Here is a 21384-nt window from a genome sequence, read left to right as displayed (position 1 = left end):
ATAACTACTAACTAAACTCCATCCAAATAGGTCTCAGAAGACCCTAATATTACTGATCGACTGCTGTGTCATCCTCAGCCTATAGGCATCACTGGATACGGGTATGGAGGGGCATGTGTTCAGCTCACCATTCTCCTGCCCATTGTCAATTTTCGTGACTGGAGCCACTATTTAATGAAGTAGCTCCTCAGTTGTTCTCACAAGGGCTGAGTGTGCCCCGCTTGCCAACAGTGCACGGCATACAAGTCCTAGCCAAGCCCGACAGCGCTTAACTTTGGCGATCTGATGGGAACCGGTGTTATCACTGTGGCAAGGCTGTTGGCCGTTAAAATTAAACAACCTTTCCTGAACAGATTTTTTGCAGACATCATCTGATGAAAGAGATGTGTCAACTGAATATGAAATGTTTTGCTGAATTTTTTGTTCAGTTAAATCCTTAAAACAGTCCTCTGGAATGTCTACCTCAGTTCTTTTCTTCCAGTAACCTTTTGTTTGTTCACTGTTTTTTTTTTTTTTTTTTTTTTTTTTTTTTTTTTTTTTTTTTTTTTTTCTTCATGTGTTCTGAGCATTTCAGCCTTGGGGAAACAACTGTTGTTAACTTCTTATCCCACAAAAGACCTTTCTTGTTACTGCTTTGCATTTGATATAAATGTCCAAAAAATACATGTCTTCTTTTTCTCATTATATGTTTTGAGACATTCCATCATTCCTAAGTAATTTCCAAACTATTCGCCCTTCCAGTATTTATCTAAGTTACACTATAATACTAGATATTTGCAGATAGATATTCTAGCTTCACAACTGCATTGTAATGCCTTGTTTTTGCATTTTTAGACAGTCATTTTTTTGTTGTCGAAGTCTTTTGTTATACTGTATGCCATTTTTGTTCCCTCCCCAAAGATATTTAATTTTTTAACCTCTTCAGTTGGTTTTCAGAAATTTTGTTGCACTTTTAAGACAGTAAATTTATTTTATTTCTGTAGAGATTCTTAAAGACAGTACGCTGTCTATTTCTTCTAATAAATTAGTTTGTTTTACAACAGCTGTCATATTTTTTAGAAAGTGTAACACAGTCATCTGCAAAAGTAAAGCAGTTTATTCCAGTGTTTTTGTTGAAATCTTATAGTGATTCAATTTTTCATTCAAAATTCTCACTATTTTTATAGAAAGCAGTTAAAAAGAATTACGGATAGATCATAACATTCCCATGCTCCTGCATTTCTTTCTAAGGGCCGAGATATGTCTCCAATGAATTTCACTTCAGATGCTTCACAAATTAGATTTGCTGATTTAGACATTCAACCAAATTCCCATATTGTCCCGAAAATGGACAATGTACACACACACACACACACACACACACACACACACACACACACACATATTTTCATGTAAACACAACTCACATACGCTTCATAACCAAAGTCTCTGGCAGCTAAAAGCTAAAGCCAGAAACTGTGTGTGTGTGTGTGTGTGTGTGTGTGTGTGTGTGTGTGTGTGTGTTTTTTTTGTCTATTTTCGACAAGGATCTCGTTGGTCGAAAGCTCACTTTCCTATAGACTTCTTGTTGTGCCTATCTGCGACTCGGTATCTCCACTGTACGGTGAGTAGCAACTATCCTTTTCATAATATTGTTATGTTTTATCCATAGTTTGTCTGTTTATGGAATTGTATGCCTTTTTTAAATTGGCAAACACCACTACAGTAACTTTCCAATTCAGTTGTCTGTGCCAAATCATTGACTTCATATCAAATATGTCTTCAAAACGTGATCTGCTATTATCTAAACCACCTCGATACTCACCTAAATGACTTTCAAACGTCATTTATACCAAATTTAATAAAATCTCAGAAAATGTAAACAGTATCAAATAAATTCCTCTGTAGTAGCAAATGTTTTGTTTATTGCCTTTCTAATGTAGAGGATGTATCAGGGCTACCTTCCACACTACAGGAATTTTTTTCTGTTTTCCGTATTTTCTCAAAGATTAATTTTAGCTCATTTTTTTAATTTCCAACAGAGGTCATGTAAAGAGTTCTAGTAACATTATCTTTTTTTTTTAGGATTTCGATGAGTACTTCAATTTCTTTGGGAGATGTAGGTAAATCTTCATCTATATTTTCTTGAGTATTTGTGAATTCCGGTCAATTAAGAAGCTAATCAAAATGTTTTGCAGTTACGAGGGACATTTCATAAATAATGCACTGGTTGGTAGTACTGTGGTTTGTTTGCTGTAACAACAATGAAAATTAGAGAGATAGAGTTGTGAGTTTGAGGAAGAAACACAGGTTTTTGTTTTTCGCTGTGTACTCCAACATAAAATTGGCGAGAGGTAGAAATGGACCCTGCAGAGTTCTTAGTTACTGTGACTGTTGAAAACCAGGAGGTCATACATCCAGAACTAAACTTTACATGGTGAAAATCCGACAGAAATCCGTAGTGCAAGTGAAGTTTGTGGTGAGTTCTGGGTTAATAGTTTTCATGGTGGTGATACAAGCATAGATGATAATCCAAGACACGGAAGGCCAAAAATACCAACAGGTGAACGAAGTGTGAAACTTGTGGCATATGCTCTTGAAGAAGATCACTGTGTGACTTGTGAGGACCTCTCTGAACTCACAGGAATTCCCCCAACATCAGTATTCCATATTCTGACAAATGATTGGCAGTAGAGAAAAATTTCTGAGAGATAGGTCTCACACTATTTTACTGCTGAAGAGAAGCAGAAATGCCTGGACATTGCACCCTTGCTCAAACAATGATTCGACTGTGAAGGTCAAGGGTTATTGGTTGAATTGTCATTATCAATGAAACATGGATTAGAGACTTTGAACCAGAGTTGAAATCACAGTCCAATGAGTGGAGAGCTTCAGATTCTCCACATCGAAAATAATTTCGACACGCTTAGTCAAAGCTCAATCAAATAATGATTTTTGCTTATGATCACCAAGGAATCATCATGACAGAGTCCCATGTGGAACAAGTGTCACAGCAGTGTATAATCATAACTTCATTCAAAACCTGTGCAGAAAAATGCACAAAACCCAAACTCACTTTCTTGAGGATGCATATCGGCAATGTTGTAGCCCACAAACTTTCGTAATACAGATGGAAAGTGTTGCTGCATCTTTCCTATAGTCTTGACACGAGTCCACCAAACTTCAGTTTGTTCTCAAAGTTGGGAAAATGTACACATGGACTTCGTTATCTTTCTCTGGAAGAGCTTTCTACCACTATAACCTGAGCCACTCAACAGGTGAACAGAAGTGGTGTCATGGATGGAATAATAGAGCTTCTGAGAGATTGTAATTCAGTCATAGAGAAGCAGCGAGACTGAATTGAAGGACTGTAAAGATATATTGAAGGAAAAAAGTGGAAGTAAAAAAATAGTGTGCATTATTTATGAAATGTCCCTCATACTTCAGTTTTCAGTGTTTCTTAAGCCATGCCTGCCATTTTCATTTATCAAACGCGCACTTCATGTTTGATATTTATCATGGGTATTATTTTTTGGAAAGGTAGCTCAGTGGGTAGCACACTGGACTCACATTTGGGAGGACAATGGTTCAAATCCTCATCCAGCCATCCAGATTTAGGTTTTCCATAATTTCCCTAAATCACATCAGGCAAATGCCAGAATGATTCCTTTGAAAAGAACATGACAGATCCATTTTTTCCTAATGTGAGTTTGTCTCTAATGAAGACAATATCAACTAGACATTAAACACTAATCTTCCTTCATTTTTACTACTGTGCTCATCTACTTTGTCGTCATGTTCAGTGAATTTAACACCTTGTGTGTCTCTCTGTATTTACATTAGTATTGTCTAAGCATTCAGTGCTGCCCCTTGAAACTTTGCCATTGCCTTGAGATTTCAGCTCTTATGCTAAGTTACATTAGCATTCTGCTGTCTATTTTAGCATTTCATTCTGCTTTTAATTCTGTGTTTGATTCATCCAGTTTACCATCTAAGTCAGCAAGAGCTTTTAGTAACTCTTCCATTGACCGGTTGTTATTGGCATACAGTTACAGCAATACGAATTCTACAAAAGCTTCTTCCCAGTCAACATTGACAACATGTGAGTGACTTTGTTACAAAAATGAAACTAATCTTTTGAACACAAAATTCACTCCAAACGTCCCTAATCTGCACCATCACCCAAATCTCCCTTCTCAGTTCACATGGTGTGCGTAATTAAAGTTCCAGTTTCAAAATGGTTTAGAAATAGACCAGTGCTCAGAATGACGTCAAATTAGAACAGCATATTATTGGAAATGGCGTCAGTGGCCAGGAGTTACCAGGCGGGAAATGCAAGTCTTATTGAGTGCGACGCCACATTGGGTGACTTGTGCATCGACAATGGGGATGAAATGATGATGACAGCACAACACCCAGTCCCTGAGGGAGAAAATCTCCCACCCTAGCTGGGAATCGAACCCGGGCTCCCGTACGTGGCATTCCAACGCACTGACCATTCAACTAAGGGGGCGGACCAGCATATTATTGAAACATGGGAAAACATCACGAGACAAAAAATATAAAAAACAAAGGTGTTACCATTATGTTGCACTTTGTCTTCATGTAAGTGGAGTCAGCTACAAATGACAGATGAATCATGATACAGTGGCTATGGTTTGAGTTTCATATTACACCATCCTCACTGTTCAACGTGCATGACTCCACAAGTTTGGCAGTTAACAGCTGTAGCACAGTTCTAGGTAAGCCCATCCACCTCAGTTAGGTCATACCACATTGGATGGAAAAAATCAGTTTTTAATTGTCCTGGGGCAAAAAACCATGCAAAAAGCAAAATGACTTTGCTTTCTAATTGTCATGGGACTGGCACAAGACATGTTCAGTATGCTGCCCACCACTTTCTGCCACAAGTTGAAATTGAGAAACAACAGATAGGGGTGTCTCAGTGGTAATGTGTTGTGCAAACCATGCATTCAGTTTAGAAATGTTCGTAATTGGAGCACTGAACACAGCATCTTTAGGACAATCCCACAGCCAGAAGTCACGTAGATTAAGGCTGGATGGTCGGGATGGCCAGGCTGTAGGGAAATGATGAATGACAATTCTAGCATTTCCGAAATGTCCCTGCAGCAACCGCTTCACCGGCTGTGCAACGTGCAGAGGAGCACCATCGTGCATGAAATGATACCACCCACATGTCCACACTGTTGAAGGGTTGGAATGACATTGGTGCACAAAAGACTCTCATAGCAGTGATGGCACAGGTAAGAGGACCCACGGGTCTATTCTCCTGTGGGGAAGGGGGGGGATTGCCCTGAGACAAATGATGCCATATGCCATCAGCCTACTCCACACAGTCAGAGTGACCTTTGCAGAGTGAAGTGCCTGTTGATGTGCATGCAGATTTTCCGTTAGCCGGATTTTTCAGTTCTGCATGTTGACATGTCTTTGGAGATGCAAATGGACTTCCTCTAGCCACAGAATGTCCCACGGCTATTCATTGCCCATGTCCAGCAAGAAATTCCAGAGCGAACTTTTCTCTTACTGACAGGTCAGCAGGAAGCAACTCCTGAACATGGGTGATTTTGTATAGATAGCAACGCAGGATGTTTCATAGGATTTTATGCACCTTGCTAGCACAAATGTGCACTCTTTGGGCAATTCCCCATGCATTGCATATTTGCACACCACCGCTCGACACCTCTTGCAGTGCTGTGGCCTTGACCTTCGGCAGACGTTGGATCAACTATATTCCTCTCTCTGCCACACTGCGCTTCAAAAAGACCTATCTTCTCGAATATTGTAATCATTTTCTCCAGACCCTTAACAAACATCAGACCAATGCCTTTTTTTTTTTTTTTTTTTTTTTCTTACCCATGAGTGACCAGAACTTCTACAAGGTTACCAGCGCACATTCACTGTTCTTGTAAAAGAGCTTTACCAGCAGTATACCGTCCTTCATGGGAACAGTCATATTTGGCATCTCGGACACAAACTGAGCAACAGCCATGTGCAATGCATCTGTTGGTGTTCACATTCTGATGCTTACAGTGCCATCTCTTGGCCAAACTTTTGTTAAATATTTTTTGTTCCTTGACGTTTTCCCCTGTGTCAGTAATGTGCAGTTCAAATGTGATGTCATACTAACAAGTTATTCTCTTTCTACAGCATTTTGAAACTGGAACTTTAATCATGGACAGCCTGTACATTGATTTCCAACACAGATTATTCTGGTCTTGTTGGCAGGGTGCCAAAATGCACTGTTTCTCTTTAAATAACTGTGTGAGCTTAGATTTGCGTTTGCGTAATTCTTCATGGGTGTAACTTTCTGCAGCTGAAATAGCAAATACACGACCATTGTTCTGCGGGAGAAGCAGACTTTGTACATGATGTTCCTTTCAACAAATATTAATTTTTAAATAAACACAAATTTACAACTCTGTAGATAATCTCGCTATGTGCAAGAACTTCCTGGATTTCAAACTTTACAGTATAGAAAACATTACTTGCATGGACATCTTGATTTCATACATCTGCTCTAGTGTGGGATGCCAGCTTAAGGAGAATACACAAAGTCCACTCATTGTTCTTTTGACAGCCACATGCATATCATTCAGCATCTCTCTATCTATGCCCCATGCTTTGTTAAACACCTATTATGTAGAAGTGGCATTCAATCAGGTGCTGGAAGGTTTCTTGGGGAATAGCAGCCCATTTCTCATGGAGTGCTGCACTGAGGAAAGAGATATCGATGTCAGTTGGTGAAGCCTGGCATGAAGTCTACATAACAAAACATCCCAAAGGTGTTTTATATAATTCAGGTCAGTACTCTGTGCAGGTCAGTCCATTACAGGGATTTTATTGGCATGTAACCACTCTGCCACAGGCCATATATTATGAACAGGTGCTCGATCGTGTTGAAAGATGCAGTCGCCATCCCCAAATTGCTCTTCAACAGTGGGAAGCAAGAAGGTGCTTAAAACATCAGTGTTGGCCTGTGCTGTCACAGCGTCACACAAAACAATAAGGGGTGTAAGCCCCCTCCATGCATGACCACACCATAACACCACCACCTCTGAATTTTACTGTTGGCATAACACACACTGGCAGATGATATTCACCAAGCATTCATTATACCCACACCGTGCCATCAGATTGCCACATTGTTTACTGTGATTTGTCACTCCACACAGCGTTTTTCCACTGCTCAATTGTCAAATGTTTATGCTCCTTACACCAAGTGAGGCGTCATTTGGAATTTACCGGCATGATGTGTGGCTTATGAACAGCCACTCGACCATGAAGTCCAAGTTTTCTCACCTCCAGCCTAATTGTCATAATATTTGCAGTGGACTCCGATCCAGTTTGGAATTCCTGTGTGATGGTCTTGATAGATGTCTGCCTGTTACACATTATGACCCTCTTCTACCATCGGCAGTCTCTGTCAGTCAGCAGATGAGGTCGGCCTGTATGCTTTTGTGCTGTACGTGTCCCTTCACGTTTTCACTTCACTGTCACATCGTTAACAGTGGATCTACGGATGTTTAGGAGTGTGGAAATCTCGCGTACAGACGTGTGACACAAGTGACACTCAATTATCTGACCTTGTTCAAGGCCCATGAGTTCCGCAGAGAGCCCTATTCCCCTCTCTCATGATGTCTAATGACTACTGAGGTTGCTGATATGGAGTACTGGCAGTAAGTGGCAACACAATGCACCTAATATGAAAATCATATGTTTTTGGGGGTGCCTGGATACTTTTCATCACATACTGTAGCATGTAACATGGTGGTGTGTAATGTAACATGTAAGAACCAGCATGCTCTAATCGAGTTTTGAATTCAGAGAGCTCATCCACACATGGAGCACCCTGTCCTTCAGCATGACAATGCCGTACCCTGCACGAGCACTACAGCACCGGCAACAATCCGACATCTTGGTTTCACTGTCATAGATCATCCTCCATACAGTCCTCACTGACCCTATCCAATTTTCACCTGTTTCCAAAACTGAAAGAACATCTTCAAGGACTTCACTTTGTGGGGAGGGACAGTGAAAGCAGAGGTGAGGTTGTGCCTCTCCCAACAAAGTCGAACATTCTACAGTGATGGTGCCAACAAATAGGTCTCTCATTGAGAGAAACGTGTTCAGCATCATACTGGCTATGATGAGAAATAAATATGTAAAAAAGAAGAATAAAGATGTAGAATGTTAATAAACTTTGCTGTATTTAATAAGCTTAAACAGGATTTTGAAAATCCTTGGAAGCTTTGAGTTTCGTATACAATGACTTTAGCAGTGAATTGGTGGTTGTGTATTCCGGAAACTTGGCTGTGATATCCTGTTTGGAATTTTTTTTCCTATAACTGCAATAGTTACTTCTGTAATTAATACAATAGTTCACCATTTTATACTTTTGATCTCTTTGTTCTAACGAAGTGTTGATAGTTCATGGTTCTGATGTAAATATAACTCATACACATTCCATTTAGTTTTTCTCCTTCAACATAGTGTATATTGCCTGCATTAATTGCAAAGTTCCACTGTTTACAAGCTTGTTAAAAAAGTCTGTTGGTGAGAATAACCTCAACAAAATAATAGTTCCTATCTCGAACTTCTGAATAGTTGCAGGGAATCAGTCAGTTGTAATTCTTGCTTTCCACCCCCCCCCTCCCCCCCCCCCAACCACCACCACCACCACCATCAGCACCACAGCAAGGGGAAACTACAGCCATAACTTTTCCCGAGGACATGCAGGTCTACTGTGTGGTTAATGATGATGGTGTCCTCGTGGTTAAATATTCCAGAGGTAAAATGGTCCCCCAGTCTTGACCTCTGGGTAGGGACTACTGAGAGGGATGTCATCAAGAGAAACAGAACTGGTATTGTACCTATCAGAGCATGGAATGTAAGATCCCTTAACTGGACAGATAGGTTAGAAAATTTAAAAGGGTATATGGATATATTGAAGTTAGATAAAGTGGGAATTAGTGAAGTTCAGTTGCGGAAGGAACAGGACTTCTGGTCAGGTGAATACAGGGTTATAAGTACGAAATCAAATAGGGGTAATGCAGGGGTAGGTTTAACAATGAATAAGAAAATAGGAATGCGGATAAGCTACTATGAACAGCATAGCGAACACATTGTTGTAGCCAAGATAGAGACGAAGCCCACACCTATCACAGTAGTGCAGGTTTACATGCCAACTAATTCTGCAAATGATGAGGATTTTGAAGAAATGTTTGATAAGATAAAATAAATTATCCTGACAGTTAAGGGAGCCAAAAGTTTAATTGTGATGAGGGGACTGGAATTTGTTAGTAGTAAAAGCAAGAGGTGGAAAAATAGTTGGTGAATATGGACTGGAGGAAAGAAATGAAAGAGGAAGCTGCGTGGTAGAATGTTGCACAGAACATAATTTAATCATCACTAATACCTGTTTTAAGAACCATAGAAGACGGCTGTATACGTGGAAGAGACCTGTAGGCACTGGTACATTTAAGAGTGATTATGTAATGGTTAGACAGGGATTTGCGAATTGTAAGACATTTCCGGAAGCAGATGTGGACTCCAACCACAATTTATTGGTTATGAACTGCAGATGAGAATTGAAGAAATTGGAAAAAGGTGGGAAATTAAGAAAGTGGGGCCTGGATAAGTTAAAAGAACCAGAGATTGCAGAGAGCTTCAGAGGGGGCATTATACAATGGTTGACTAGAACAGGGAAAAGGAATACAGTAGAAGATGAATGGGTAGCTTTAAGAGATGAAATAGTGAAGGCAGCAGATGATGAGATAGGTAAAAAGACAAGGCATAGTGGCAATCATTGGATAGCACAAGAGTTATTGAATTTAATGGATGAAAAGAGAACATTTAAAAATACAGCAAATGAGCCAGGTGAAAGGGAATACAAACATTTAGAAAATCAGATTGACAGGAAGTGCAGAATTGCTAAGCAGGAATGGCTAGAGGACAAGTGTAAGGATTTAAAAGCATATTTGACTGGGGGAAAGATAGATACTGCCTACAGGCAAATTAAAGAGGCCTTTGGGAAAAACGGAAGCAGCTGTATGAATATCAAGAGTGCAGATGATACACCAGTCCTAAGCCAAGAAGGGAAAGTTGAAAGATGGAAGGAGGGTCTATACAAGGGAGATGAGCTTGAAAACAGTATTATAGAAAGGGAAGTGGACATAGATGAAGATGAGATGGGAGGTAATGATACTGTGTGAAGAATTTGACAAAGCACTGAAAGACTTAAGTTGAAACAAGGCTGTGGGAGTAGGTGATATTCCATCAGAACTACTGATAGGCTTGCGAGGGCCAGCCATGGCAAAACACTTCCATCTGGTGTGCAAGATGTATGAGACAGGTGAAATACCCTCGGACTTCAAGAAGAATGTGGTAATTCCAACCGCAAAGAAAGCAGCTGCTGACAGGTATGAAAATTACCAGTCAGTCAGTTTAATGAGCCATGATTGCAAGATACGAACAAAAATTCTTTATAGAAGAATGGAAAAACTGGTAGAAGCAGACCTTGAGGCAGATCAGTTTCAGTTCCGGAGAAATGTAGGAACACACGGCGCAATACTAATCTTACGATATCTTAAAAGATGTTGTTGTTGTTGTTGTTGTTGTTGTTGTGGTCTTCAGTCATGAGACTGGTTTGATGCAGCTCTCCATGCTACTCTATCCTGTGCAAGCTCCTTCATCTCCCAGTACTCCTTCTGAATCTGCTTAGTATATTCATCTCTTGGTCTCCCTCTACGATTTTTACCCTCCACGCTACCCTCCAATACTAAATTGGTGATCCCCTGATGCCTCAGAACATGTCCTACCAACCGATCCCTTCTTCTAGTCAAGTTGTGCTACAAACTCCTCTTCTCCCCAATCCTATTAAGTACCACCTCATTAGTTATGTGATCTACCCATCTAATCTTCAGCATTCTTCTGTAGCACCACATTTTGAAAGCTTCTATTCTCTTCTTGTCCAAACTATTTATCGTCCATGTTTCACTTCCATACATGGCTACACTCCATACATATACTTTCAGAAATGACTTCCTGACACTTAAATCTATACTCGATGTTAACAAATTTCTCTTCTTCAGAAACGCTTTCCTTACCATTGCCAGTCTACATTTTATACCCTCTCTACTTCGACCATCATCAGTTATTTGGCTCCCCAAATAGCAAAACCCCTTTACTACTTTAAGTGTCTCATTTCCTAATCTAATTCCCTCAGCATCCCCCGACTTAATTCGACTACATTCCATTATCCTCGTTTTGCTTTTGTTGTTGTTCATCTTACATCCTACTTTCATGACACTGTCCATTCCATTCAACTGCTCTTCCAAGTCCTTTGCTGTCTCTGACAGAATTACAATGTCATCGGCGAACCTCAAAGTTTTTATTTCTTCTCCATGGATTAAAATAACTACTCTGAATTTTTCTTTTGTTTCCTTTACTGCTTGCTCAATATACAGATTGAATAACATCAGGGAGAGGCTACAACCCTGTATCACTCCATTCCCAACCACTGCTTCCCTTTCATGTCCTTCGACTCTTATAACTGCCATCTGGTTTCTGTACAAATTCTAAATAGCCTTTTGCTCCCTGTATTTTACCCCTGCCACCTTTAGAATTTGAAAGAGAGTATTCCGGACCAAATTGTCAAAAGCTTTCTCTAAGTCTACAAATGCTGGAAACGTAGGTTTACCTTTCCTTAATCTTTCTTCTAAGATAAGTCGTAAGGTCAGTATTGCCTCACATGTTCCAATATTTCTACGGAATCCAAACTGATTTTCCCCGAGGTCAGCTTCTACTAGTTTTCCCATTCGTCTGTAAAGAATTCGCGTTAGTATTTTGCAGCCGTGACTTATTAAACTGATTGTTCGGTAATTTTCACATCTGTCCCTCCACCACACACCGTCAGGTGGCTTGCGGAGTATGGATGTAGATGTCAACACCTGCTTTCTTTGGGATTGGAATTATTATATTCTTCTTGAAGTCTGAGGGTATTCCGCCTGTCTCATACATCTTGCTCACCAGATGGTAGAGTTTTGTCAGGACTGGCTCTCCCAAGGCCGTCAGTAGTTCTACTGGAATGTTGTCTACTCCCGGGGCCTTGTTTCGACTCAGGTCTTTCAGTGCTCTGTCAAACTCTTCATGCAGTATTCTATCTCCCATTTCATCTTCATCTACATTCTCTTCCATTTCTATACTATTGTCCTCAAGTACATCGCCCTTGTATAGACCCTCTATATGCTCCTTCCACCTTTCTGCTTTCCCGACTTTGCTTAGTACTGGGTTTCTATCTGAGCTCTTGATATTCATGCAAGTGGTTCTCTTTTCTCTAGTGGTCTCATTAATTGTCCTGTAGGCCGTATCTATCTTACCCCTCATGAGATAAGCCTCTACATCCTTACATTTGTCCTCTATCCATCCCTGCTTAGCCATTTTGCACTTCCTGTCGATCTCATTTTTGAGACGTTTGTATTCCTTTTTGCCTCTTTCACTTGCTGCATTTTTTTTATTTTCTCCTTTCATCAATTAAATTCAGTATCTCTTCTGTTATCCAAGGATTTCTACTAGCCCTCATCTTGTTACCTACTTGATCCTCTGCTGCCTTCACTATTTCTTTCCTCAAAGCTACCCATTCTTCTTCTACTGTATTTCTTTCCCCCATTTGTGACAATTGTTCCCTTATGCTCTCCCTGAAACTCTGTACAACCTCTGGTTCTTTCAGTTTGTCCAGATCCCATCTCCTTAAATTCCCACCTTTTTGCAGTTTCTTCAGTTTTAATCTACAGTTCATAACCAATAGATTGTGGTCAGAGTCCACATCTGCCCCTGGAAATGTCTTACAATTTAAAACCTGGTTCCTAAATCTCTGTCTTACCATTATATAATATATCTGATACCTTCTAGTATCTCCAGGATTCTTCCATGTATACAACCTTCTTTTATGATTCTTGAACCAAGTGTTAGCTCTGATTAAGTTATGCTCTGTGCAAAATTCTACCAGACGGCTTCCTCTTTCATTTCTTAGCCCCAATCCATATTCACCTACTATGTTTCCTTCTCTCCCTTTTCCTACTCTCAAATTCCAGTCATCCATGTCAATTAAATTTTCGTCTCCCTTCACTACCTGAATAATTTCTTTTATCTCATCATACATTTCATCAATTTCTTCATCATCTGCAGAGCTAGTTGGCATATAAACTTGTACTATTGTAGTAGGTGTTGGCTTCGTGTCTATCTTGGCCACAATAATGGGTTCACTATGCTGTTTGTAGTAGCTTACCCGCACTCCTATTTTTTTATTCATTATTAAACCTACTCCTGCATTACCCCTATTTGATTTTGTATTTATAACCCTGTATTCACCTGACCAAAAGTCTTGTTCCTCCTGCCACCAAACTTCACTAATTCCCACTATATCTAACTTTAACCTATCCATTTCCCTTTTTAAATTTTCTAACCTACCTGCCCGATTAAGGGATCTGACATTCCACACTCCGATCCGTAGTATGCCAGTTTTCTTTCTCCTGATAAAGACGTCCTCTTCCGAATGGGGGACTATTTTACCTCCAGAATATTTTACCCAAGAGGATGCCATCATCATTTAACCATACAGTAAAGCTGCATGCCCTCAGGAAAAATTACGGCTGTAGTTTCCCCTTGCTTTCAGCCGTTCGCAGTACCAGCACAGCAAGGCCAGTTTGGTTAGGGTTACAAGGCCAGATCAGTCAGTCATCCAGACTGTTGCCCCTGCAACTACTGAAAAGGCTGCTGCCCCTCTTCAGGAACCACATGTTTGTCTGGCCTCTCAACAGATACCTCTCCATTGTGGTTGCACCTACGGTACGGCCACCTGTATCGCTGAGGCATGCAAGCCTCCCCACCAACGCCAAGGTCCATGGTTCATGGAGGGGGGGGGTCTTAAAAGATAGGTTAAGGAAAAGCAAACCTACATTTAGAGCATTTGTCGACTTAGAGAAAGCTTTTGATGATGTTGACTGGAATTGTCTGTTTGAAATTCTGAAGGTAGCAGGGGTAAAATACAGGGAGCAAAATGCTATTTACAACTTGTACAGGAAGCAGACAGCAGTTGTGAGAGTTGAGAGCCATGATAGGAAAGCAGTCGTTGAGAAGGGAATGAGATACGGTTGTAGCAATCCCAGATGTTGTTCAATATGTACATTGAACAAGCGGTAAAGGAAACCAAACAAAAGTTTGGGGTAGGAATTGCAAGTTCAGGGCAAAGAAATAAAAACTTTGAAAACTTTCAGGTTTGCCAATGACATTGTAATTCTGTCGGAGACAACAAAGGACTTCGAAGAGCAGTTGAATGGAATGTGTACAGTGTCTTGAAAAGAGGATGTATGCTGAACTTCAACAAAAGCAAAATGAGGCTAATGGAATGAAATCAAATTAAATCAGTTGATGCTAAAGGAATTAGATTAGGAAATAAGACACTTAAAGTAGTAGATGAATTCTGCTATTTGGGCAGCAAAATAACTGATGATGGCTGAAGTATATAAAATGTAGACTGGCAATAGCAGGAAGATTATTTCTGAAGAAGAGTAAATTGTTAACATCAAATATAAATTGAAGTGTCACGAAGCGTTTTCTGAAGTTATTTGTCTGGAGTGTAGCCATGTATGGAAGTGAAACATGGATGATAAACAGTTTAAATAAAAAGAGAATAGAAGCTTTCAAAATGTGCTGCCACAGAAGAATGCTGAAGATTAGATGGGTAGATCATTTAACTAATGAGGAGATACTGAATACAATTGGGTAGACAAGGATTTTGTGGCAAAACTTGACGAGAAGGATGGATCAGTTGATAGGACACATTCTGAGACAAGGGACCACTAGTTTGGTATTAGAGGCAAGTGTGGGTTGGTGGAAATGGTAGAGGGAGACCAAGAGATGAATACAGTAAGCAGATTCAGAAAGATGTAGGTTGCAGTAGTTATTTAGAGATGAAGAGGCTTGCACAGGACAGAGTAGCATGGAGAGCTGCATCAACCCAGTCTTTGGACTCAAGACCACAACAAACAATGTAAATACTGGACATATCAGTATTTTATAGTTGGCACTTAGTCTCTTATGATAGAAGCATGGATTTAAAATGTCGCAGAATTCAAAAATAACATCGATTAGAAGCACTTACACGTGCCATAATTTCAATCAAAGTGCTTCCATTTGTTTCTGTTTACATCCAAATAAGGGAAACATTGCACTCACTCAAAAATCTTTCCATCAAGGGTTACTGTGGGGTGTAAGGGTTAATTTGTACCACTATACGTATACTTGGTCTTTCCTTCATTAATTTTCAAGTCCATCTTCTCTGCACTCAGTTTTAGAGCTGAGAATGCACTTTGTAGATCTCTTAAATGTTCTACTCATTAGGTCCAAATCATCTACATATACCAACAATTGTACAGACTTATAGTACTTGTCTGGATACCTGATTCACGCACCCCTATTTTGAGTGCCAAATTGAAGAGCAGCCGGGAAACCTCACCCAGTTCATGCGATGGTCTAGTCTGCACTCTACAGCATGCAGGGGGTAGTCACCAATTTCCCAGGCATCTGAAATTCCCACTTTGCCTCATAAAGTTTAACCTGATTTATTGTGTCATATCCAGATTTGAAATCAGAAAGATGGTGCACACCAATATTAAATTGGTCTTTTCTGCTAGTTGCTGGGGCCTCTGTAGTTGCTGCATTTAAATATATCTACTGTCTTGTGTATCAGACACACTACCCCTACATTCCACACTTCTGGCAGCTTTTCCTTTCTCCATGTGAGCCACAAATTCTTGTATACCCTGTGATTTATCTCAACTCTACCAGCTTTGAATAGTTGTGATGGTATATTATCAATCCGTAGTGCTTAATAGGTTTATTATTATTATCATTTAAATGATTAACTGCCAGAGTATTTGCAACAAAGTTCCAGAGTTGTAAGTACTCCTAAAAAGTAGGTAGTTCCTTTAACAATAATGAGAAATAGAAGACCCACCCAGATAACGGCATGTGTTAGCATGCCGCTTCTGGGATGTGGGTAGACTTGCTGGCCCGTGACTAAGTTAATACCAGGCAGGGAACCCACATATGATGGCCTCAGTTATACAATCTGCAAACATTTGGAAAATGTTCACACACTTCCACAAGAGAAAACAGTAAATACAGACAGTTTGGTCACACAAATTCCTTTCTGGGACGGGAAAGTGGTGATGACAAGAAGGGCATCTGGCCACCATCTACAGCTAACATTTCCAACCCAGTGTTTTAAAAAGGCCAGGAAAGAGGAGGAAGAGACTAATGGGAAATTGAAATAGTGTATTCTTCACAGAAGATCAGAAACTTGTGTTCACCAGTGGGAAATGGAGCTACTTTTGACTTTTTTTGGGCAAGACTTGGCGTAAGGGCAGATGCAAACCTATAATTTGATCCTTCTAGCTACCACCAGACACACTGGAAACTTTGAAGGAACATCAGCCCACTAGTACATTTGTTCTCCAGTCATAGTTTCATTAGATTACAGAGGTGAAACGAAAGATGAAGATGTCTTTAATGTTCTACAACTAACTTATTGGGTGTTGTGACTGAATATTATTTCTTGAAGTAGAGAAAATTTGGATGAACTGAACTGACCAAAATTTTGTCAGCTTCATCATGTAATGTAGTGCATGTAATGTAGTGATGATGATTCGAACTACATAATAGGTACACATACAGAAAGAGAACAGAACATAGACAGTATCTCTTTTCCATATCTCATAGTTCTCACAATGTAGGTTGTGATGACAGACTACTCTGTAGCATACCCCAAACTTTGCTAGGTTGGAAGGTAACTATTTGGACATGAATTAGCGAAAGGACACTGAACACTGAAATCTGGTATTCTCAGTGTATCTTGCTTTCAATTGTAGCCAAACCTCAAATGGGTCCTAATAGGTGACATAAATTTTGTTTATGTCCTTGAGTGCTGGCTCAGCAAAACTTAATTTCAGAAAAAACAAATATTTTGAATTTTAGCCTTAGAAATCTTTTAATGAAACAAATTTTACTCCCTGAATTTGGCATCACACTGCTACCCAGCCTTAAGATTTCATGTGCTTTCGTGAAGTTTGCTATAGTTTTGTCTAGATTTTTTGCAAATGCTTTTTTTGTTTTAGCTCAGTCTCTGAAGCATCGGAAAGTTACACATTACGGTTTTAAATTTAGATACGATATCAATAATGTGGACAAGGATGATCCATTATCAAGAGAAATTCCCAGGGAATGTGACTTTATAATCTCTCGATTGAAAGAGAGGGGTTATAAGAAAGATATTTCTTTCCCAGATCAGCTTACGGTGAACCAGTATGCTCCTGGTCAAGGTAATTTATATTTTCAACATTCTTTAAAGTTTCCGTACTAAGCTAAACTTGTTCTTTATTTAATAATGAAACTTGTGATTTATTTTATCGTGCAACAGGTATTCCGCCTCATATTGATACGCACAGTGCCTTTGAGGAGCACATTCTGTCCCTTTCATTGGGTTCTTCTGTTGTGATGGAGTTTGAACATGTTGATGGCTGCAGCACCAGTGTACTTTTACCTCAGAGGTCTTTACTCATAATGTCTGGTGAGGCAAGGTACTGCATGGCATTTGGTGTTCTTCTCACTATATTTATTCATAAGGCAGTAAAATAACATAAATTTATATTTTAATATGAGGATAGGTCCCTGCTCACGTAACACAAGAGGCACTGAGCACATGAGTATCATGTAAAAAGGATGATGAACTTGTGTGTGTGTGTGTGTGTGTGTGTGTGTGTGTGTGTGTGTGTGAGAGAGAGAGAGAGAGAGAGAGAGAGAGAGAGAGAGAGAGAGAGAGAGAGAGAGAGAGAGAGGGGGGGGGGGAGGGGGGGGGAGAGCTGAGGGATCTTTACTCAATTACTCAAAAGATAAGAGGTTTATCGTATTTCCTCTGTACTGCTCCTCTCATACCAGATGAATAAGCTTCCATCCTGATACATATATATTAAATTCAGTCTTGTACTTCCAACTAATGTATAGGTTCCTATTTTGGTCTTTTTGTAGATATGCATGGAAACATGGTATTACTCCAAGGAAGACAGATATAATTCACTCTAAAGACGGGGGCCTCACAGTGATGAAACGTGGGACTCGAACATCTTTAACATTTCGTAAAATCCTAAAAGGAGACTGCAAATGCTCTTTTCATAACTTTTGTGACTCTTTTCAAAAGATCAACAACTTGCAACAGCAAGGAAATGAAGAAGTGGCGTCACAACTAGAAGAGTTACATGTGCATCAGGTGATTACTCTATCATCATCCAGTTAAATGTTTGGTAGCAGAAAATGTCTTAGTTTATGCTGTCACCCAGGATCTCCTCTCTAGGGGGATGGCATATTTGCAACCATTTGAGGTCTGTTTTTGAGCAGACAAATTAATACAGATTTTCTCTTCCACCATTACCGATGAACATAGCAGTGCAAAATCTATGAGAAATAATTCAGAAGTTGCGCTCGGCCTATCTTCTGTGAATAGCATTTGTAAGATGGGGCAGCTCTTGTGCCAAATTAATCTTAATTCCTATGATGATTCTAATATTTTGACAAGCATCTGTAAGTTCTGTTTTTTAATTATCATTATTAATTTAGTTATTGATTAAGTATGATATTTTCAGACAAACATTGATGAAATAGCAAAGCTGTCAAAGGTTTCTATGTTCAGGTCTATGAAAAGATAGCTAACCACTTCAGTGAAACACGCCATAAGCCTTGGCCTAATGTCGTTGCATTCCTAACATCTCTACCTCGTGGTGCCATCCTTGTTGATGTAGGATGTGGTAATGGAAAGTACCTTGCACATAATTCAGATGTATTCAAGGTAGGTATCTGTGCTCTAGTGTGTTATCAACCATATGATACATTGTTGTGTTGCTGACTGGATATTTACTTATCTGGAAAGCAGATGAAATACTGTGCCTGGAAATGGGCCAGAGCGTATTATCTAGTTTAACGGCACCTACGAGTTTCTAAAGTAAAGAAACAAATCTTGATGTGAAAGTGAATTACATTATTTTTGTTTTAAAATTTCATATCTACGGCAATATGGGACCTTTATTTGTAACACACTATTGTTAAATAATTTTAGGTTGGTTGTGACCAGAGCATCGGCTTGACCAGAGTATGTCAAGAAAAGGGATTTGAAGTCTTCAATTGCAACTGCCTTAGGATTCCATTGCGTTCAGACATTGCTGATGGATGCATTAGCATTGCTGTGATTCATCACCTTTCCACTCAGGTAACTTATTACTCACATTTTCAGTGGCTGTCTACATGTTACATTTTCCATAACAATGATAGTTCATATAGGAATATATTTTAAAAATTAATTTAAGGAATCATGAAATTTTAAGTAACACGTCAAAGTCCGTACATTCTCAGCTGAAAGTAGTTGTAAGTAATGGAAAGTAGTGCAACACATTGTGAAATGCCCATTATTACAATTTCAGATGGAAAAGGGCCATCATAGTTGTCTTTGGCTAAAGTGGGATGCCTTTTTTGATTGCTATCTCCAGGTGACATATTTTCTGCCACTCTCTATCTGTTTCCATATTGCTGAAGTGGTGGTATATCAGATCCATCCCTGCTTAACTTGTCCATAGGAATGGCAGTGGGGGAGGGGGGGGGGGGCTGTCGGACCAGTGCCAGTGAAATGGACGGGCTGGAAAGGTGGGGCAGGTGCCCTGCCAATGGCCCAGTGACAGCTGATGGTCAAGCAAGGCTCAGTGACTTATTCTTCTGTTGGGGAAGGGACTATCACAGGTGGCAGCTGATGTATCCTGTAGTGATATGTGGCTTCCAAGGCAGAAAGCAGGGAAAGGAAGACACAACAGTATTTAGACAAAAATTGTTTACTTAACTTCAATGGGGTGCAGTGGAACACAAGTGCAGGCAAGACCAATGTACAGTCTGGAATAATCGACGTCTGTATTAACACTGTAGTATCAATAGAGAGGCTGAATATCCATAGTAGTAGTACACATAATTGAAGGGACCAATGATAACTTGCAGTGGCCTGTTATACTCTTCAGTAGCAGTGCTTCTAGCACTGGATTGGAGGGGGGGGGGGGGGGGGGGGCTGTCAGTTGGCAGCAGTAATCAAATATCTGGTGCCAACCTCTGAAAGAGGAATTGATCTGCCGGCATGGTGTCTGTGGTGACTAGAATTGTTTTGATCTCCATAGTTTCCCTGTCAGTCTATTGTCACACGGTTTCCAGAATCAAGTACCAATTACAAGTGCGGGGTCATGAAAAAGACATAAAACTCCACACTGAAAGCATGTATGTTGCACACACATTAAGTATATACAGAACTGAAGTGCCTGCCTCGGCATAGAGTTCTCCTATTTCTGCGTAAATTGAATATTCTTGCATATTAAAATATTTCATAAATGAGTAAGTCCCAGAACACTACAGAAGTATGAAATGTCAAAAGCTTCTGATATTTGACATTATTTTTGCTTATTTCCACCATAAATCATCAACTATTTCTGATGAAAGTTTGTCGTGCTGATTTCAAATATGGAAACTGATTTGCTCTGTGTCAGGTTTCAACTATACTGAAAAAAATTATTTTTTGTGCAACATTGTCCATTGGAATTTTATTCCTTGTGTTTGATTGTGTTTTGATAGGCATGCAGTTATGTAACAGACAAATCCCATCAGAAGACTTTTACACCATTCATGATGAAAGCATATGAACCATACTTTGATTCGAAGGTGTTTACTGGCAAGCAGTGGGCACCACAGTTCTTCTGTTCAACATTTTTATGCAACTTTTGCGATTGTTTAAAGAATGTGGAGGATAACAATGTGTGGCGTTTGGAATCCGTATATATGGCACGAGTCCAGACATACGCTGTCGATTCTGTCACATACGTCACCAGATTCTTGTACCAAACCTGTGCATCTTTAAAGTACCCAGACATTCTCTCTGTTTCTACACCATTTCCATATGGTCTCTTTGTTTGTTCAGTCCTGCACAATACACAGTTGATGAAAAATGTAAGTAAGTAGTGCTCTTTAATTTCATTCCTACAACTCACATTCTTTCTACCAAACTATTAAAGATATCCATTAGATAAATGATGCGGAACTTCCCAAGCTTGTACTACAGTGTCTAGTATTAATAAAAGGCCAAGCAGAACTACTTGGTTTACATCATAATGAGTGTCATTTGCTTGTACTTGGTATAACTACTCCCAGTTTTGGCACAGACATGAGACACTTGCAATGAGTGGCACAGACGTTCAGTGTCTTACATCAGGACTTGGGGTAAAACACAGTGGTGAAGCATGGTGACAGTTC

General features: G+C 39.7%; 1 protein-coding gene across 2 annotated transcripts in view; it reads left to right on the top strand.

The window, feature by feature from the left end:
- Window positions 1-21384, top strand: part of LOC126198527 (alkylated DNA repair protein alkB homolog 8) — a 37457-nt gene that overhangs the window by 4084 nt on the left and 11989 nt on the right. For both annotated transcript variants that reach the window (XM_049934921.1, XM_049934922.1), the window contains exons 4-8: window positions 17175-17378; window positions 17477-17636; window positions 18085-18322; window positions 18743-18898; window positions 19166-19315. In XM_049934921.1, coding sequence (XP_049790878.1) covers window positions 17175-17378; window positions 17477-17636; window positions 18085-18322; window positions 18743-18898; window positions 19166-19315 — 908 coding nt within the window. The remainder of the gene's footprint in view (window positions 1-17174; window positions 17379-17476; window positions 17637-18084; window positions 18323-18742; window positions 18899-19165; window positions 19316-21384) is intronic.

This window comes from Schistocerca nitens, chromosome 8, assembly GCF_023898315.1.
Source record: "Schistocerca nitens isolate TAMUIC-IGC-003100 chromosome 8, iqSchNite1.1, whole genome shotgun sequence".
Lineage (NCBI taxonomy): Eukaryota > Metazoa > Arthropoda > Insecta > Orthoptera > Acrididae > Schistocerca > Schistocerca nitens.
The sequence above is the reverse complement of the archived record's forward strand: the minus strand, read 5'-3'. Positions and strand labels throughout refer to the sequence as shown.